This window comes from Drosophila tropicalis, unplaced genomic scaffold (assembly GCF_018151085.1).
Source record: "Drosophila tropicalis isolate 14030-0801.00 unplaced genomic scaffold, ASM1815108v1 contig_116, whole genome shotgun sequence".
Taxonomy (NCBI): domain Eukaryota; kingdom Metazoa; phylum Arthropoda; class Insecta; order Diptera; family Drosophilidae; genus Drosophila; species Drosophila tropicalis.
The window spans coordinates 23078-27302 of NW_027172530.1; the positions used below are offsets into that span (position 1 = coordinate 23078).

At 44.2% G+C, this 4225-nt stretch overlaps 1 protein-coding gene across 1 annotated transcript; it reads right to left on the reverse strand.

The window, feature by feature from the left end:
* Positions 1-587: 587 nt before the first annotated feature.
* On the reverse strand, positions 588-3344 carry LOC137574996 (uncharacterized). The gene is made up of 4 exons (XM_068287410.1): positions 2892-3344; positions 1627-2772; positions 1471-1538; positions 588-1413 (listed from the first exon to the last, which is right to left on the reverse strand). Exons 1-4 carry the CDS (start codon positions 3342-3344, stop codon positions 588-590), a joined length of 2493 nt encoding a protein of 830 aa, XP_068143511.1.
* Between the last annotated feature and the right edge of the window lie 881 nt (positions 3345-4225).

A 4225-nucleotide genomic window follows, 5' to 3' on the forward strand; every position in this document is an offset into this window, starting at 1 on the left:
GTCCATGCGTGTATCTTAACATCCTTCTGGCGCAGACCAGACCTTACTGCTTGGAATAAACGAGCTAATAGTAGAGCTCCGCAAAGTTCCAACCGTGGCAACGACTTCTGCTTTAATGGTGAAACTCTTGTTTTAGCTGCAATGAGTGCCACTCCGATGCTTCCATCTAGGTGTGTCACACCGTTGTAAATGACAGCAGAGTAAGCCTTTAACGAAGCATCTGAAAATCCATGGATTGTCTACAAATCGTGGTATCTTCAAGTTCCTTAACGTGAAAATGTCCTTTCTGAATGTTTGCCATAAGTGCGATTGCTTCGTTGGCAGTTCCGGAGTCCCAATCCAGATTAAGCAGCCATAATTCTTGGAGCAGAATTTTAAACTTGATCACCACTGGCGCCTAAATGCCGAGTGGGTCAAAGATGCGTGCCGTGTCAGATAGCACTTGTCGCTTCGTACAAGTCATATGTTCCGATAATGAAACCTTATATGTTAGGACGTCTTCTCCAGGACGCCAATGCAGCCCAAGCACCTTTGCTGCCATCTTTGAGAAATCGATTTCATTTCCCTCGTTGCTGGCAATTCGTTTACTATTCGAGACCCATTTGCTTAGCTCCAATTGTGCCCGTGACATAAGGGAGTATCAGCTCTTCCTTAATGTCGAGCAGTTCTTGTTCGTTCATGGCTCCTGTCAGTACGTCATCGACGTAGAAATCATCCAAAAGTATCCTAGCCGCCCTTGAAAACTCGTATTCGTGATCAGTTGCCAGTTGTTCCAGCACTCTAACTGCCAGAAACGGTGCACATGCCGTGCCATAGGTGACTGTGGTCAACTTGTAATTCTTCAATGGTTCCTCAGGGTCTTCTCTCCAAAGGATTCGTTGAAAATTCTGATGTTCAGGGGCCACTAAAATCTGTCTGAACATTTTGACGATGTCCGCAGAAAATACGAATCTGTGCATTCGAAAACGCAGACAAACGTTGAAGAGGTTGCGTTGTATACATGGGCCAATGTGAAGTGCGTCGTTAAGAGATCGTCCATCCCGATCTTGAAATGATCCATCGAACACCACCCGCAGCTTGGCGCCTGGGATGGTGTGGCAAATAGAATGACTTTTTTTTTCTTCGTCTGCAGCTACTTCCTTCTTGTGACCCAGCTGGATATACTCTCTCATAAACTGAGTATATTTTAACTTCAAGCTGGAGTCCTTCATTAGACGACGCTCGACTGCGAGAAAGCGCGATCTCGCTCCTTGAAATGTATCCGCAAATTGTGGGTTTTGTTCCTTGAAGGGCAAATCGACTATGTATCTTCCATTCGAGTTGCGGTTGTGGGTACGCCGGAAGTGCGTTTCGACCTTTTCATCCTCTTTGTTTACAGTTGTGTGTGGTGGAACTTCCTCTAGTTCCCAAAATCTTTGCAGTAGTCCATCTATATTAACCGTAGTCAGCTTAGTTATCCGACGTGATTACCCATCCAAATATGGTGTTAACTGCAATAGTGTGCCCTTGACCATCGCATAACTTCTCTCCGGTGACAACTAACCAAATGCAATCATTGCCCAGCAAAATGTCGATTGAGGCGTTAGTTCTGAAGTCAGGGTCAGCCATTTGGTATCCCTTAAATACCGACAGTGATGAAGCATCAATGTTTTCACGTGCCATTGGTGAGGTGATCTTTCCTAAAATGTGAGCTTTAATATCGATGCAATGACTCGACACACGAGACATCATCTGGAGAGAGCAGAAACCTCTGGTTATTCCCGCCTTGACGTCTGAGATGCCCGATGTGGCAACTCGAAATGGCGAACGTGCAAGCCCCAACGTCTGTACGCACCGTTCCGAAATGAATGACAAGTCTGAGGCGCTATCCAATAAAATACGGCACGTCAGCAAGGCTCCTTGAGAATTTCGGACGTGTACCAATGCAGTAGGTAGAGTGCTTCTTCGTTGGCCATTTGGCTTACTGGGTCTGGTAACATTCATCATTGCTATCGCTGATGCCGCTGGTGACTCCTCAGAAACCTGGCCTGAGTTGCCTTGGTGCTGCTCTGAGCTATTTTGCTGTGTAGAATGGCCTTCAGAATGCAGCATAGAATGATGGCGGCGCTTGCAATACTTGCAAGAAGACTTCGAGCCACAAGCGCTTACTCCATGTCCAGTTCTCAAACAATTAAAACACATATGTTTCTCCTTCGCAAAGGTGTAACGTTGCTTGACAGTCAAGCTCTGGAATTGAGGACAAGCCGACAGTATGTGCTCAGTACTATGACATTTCATACAATTACCTGTAATGGCAAGCATGGTGCGTGCTTGCCTTTTTCCCTTTTCCTCCCTCGGTTTGCTCGCTACATGATCGATAACTTGACTGAGCTCAAGGCGATCGCATCGTGAGTCCAAAAACTTGAGCAACTCTTCAATGGTAGGATTTTCGATATCTTGGCTTTTGTCGATCCATTCACGTCGGGTAGCCTCATCAACCTTGTTGATGAGCAAGTATATGAGCCAACAGTCACGGCCCGTTTGTCCAGAAGCGTCTAAAGCCCGAATAACATCACTGGCTCCGCAAGTCAGAGCGCGTAGCGATGATGAGTTTTGCCCAACAGCTTTTGGCAATGCGGTGAATGTGTCCATCAGTAAATTCACCAAGTAACGGGGCTTTTCATATCGATAACTCAATGATTTCCATGCAGTGACGTAATTTGCATCCACTACGGGCAGATGCTGGATGAGTATCGCTGCTTCTCCTATGACGCATGACTTAAGGTGATGAAACTTTTGGATATTCGTTAAAGTTGTCTTTCCGTGAATGGTACTCTCAAACAGGTCTTTAAAGGCATGCCATTCCTTGTAATCTCCACCGAAGGGCTTGATGTTGATTTTCGGTAACTCACAATCTCTTGGTGCCGCTGTTGCAACCGACTGTGAGCCTGACGAAGACGAAGATTGCAGTGGCGAGAGCAATCTTTCAACCAATTGTTGCTGCTGCTCATTTGCCGTCGCTGGTGTTCCATTTGACTCTGCATCTGGAGTTGTAGTTGTTGCTGTTGATTCTGCATTTGTTGCAGAATTCCTTGGAAGAGCGAACCATCGTTACCAGCCGCGCCGATTTCTTCCAACTTGCCAGACGGAGCCAAGGCAGCTCGTAAAGCCTTAAGGCGGGCATTTGCTATTTCATATTTCTCCTCGTATATCCCGAAGTCTTCGGTAGGGTCCACATAACCCTCTAGTTTGTCGTATTTGGCCAATTCGTCGCCAGACTTTAAGAACTCGTTCCACGCATTGGACAAAGTTTCCAATTTGGTGTCATTGCGAAGACGTCGGCATCCTGTGCAGGATTTCTGCATATCCTATATGCGGGTAATGGTTGTCTTATCTTCCTTGGCCTTTTGAATGTTTTCTTTCTTGAGGAAGTACCAAGAAATCTCCACATTGTGTGGACCAAAAATTTCAAGACGCGTCTTTTTCCAGAGATGTGTTCCCTCACGATCTCGTCGATTATATCGATAACAGATACCGATAGGCGAGTGGCGCCACCGTTTGTCCGCGCTTTTTCCAATAAGCACGCGATTGTCTATTCGATAGTAGGCCAGAACTATCGACTACTAACTTTGAGGTTAACAATTAATTGCAACCACGTTGCAACAAATTATTAAGCAATGAGTAACAAACAAACAATGCCCAACGATCCGGCTCGAAGGACCAAATTATGATGAACAATAAACCACTGTGTTTAATATCTCATAAGAACTTAACTTTATTTTTACTTCAATTTTGTTGAACTGTGTCTGCCACTGCTAGAACACGTCTTGATCGTTCGTTTGCTTGCTTATTACTAAATTTTCAATTCTTACGCAACTACGTAGGTCATATAGGTTTATAAAGAGTGACAGAGACAGAGCATACCAGACTGACGCCAGTATATTCTAGAAAACTTAAGAGAAAATACAAAAACAAAAGCATTGTGGAGATGTGCAAGATCATTCATGAGTCTTTGCCTTGCTGCGTATAGCAATGCAAGTCAAATGACAATTGGTTCCTCAACAACAATTATGAATCATTCCTCTTCATCTTTGTGGAAGAGTTTTGATTTGGGCAATTTTTACTATAAAGATTATATCTAACACATATTTGCACTTAGTGAGGTATTTTTGGCGTATTAATAAAAACAAAGCACTAGTAAGTAATCCTAGTTGGTATAAATATTTTTATTATAAGTATAGAATAT

Coding starts and splice junctions, on each gene's coding strand:
- LOC137574996 (XM_068287410.1), bottom strand. CDS start 3,344: ATGCAGAAATCCTGCACAGGATGCCGACGTCTTCGCAATGACACCAAA. Junction 2,773..2,891: donor AACAGCGGCACCAAGAGATT/GTGAGTTACCGA, acceptor AATATCCAAAAG/TTTCATCACCTTAAGTCATG. Junction 1,414..1,470: donor TTAACACCATATTTGGATGG/GTAATCACGTCG, acceptor ACTACTGCAAAG/ATTTTGGGAACTAGAGGAAG.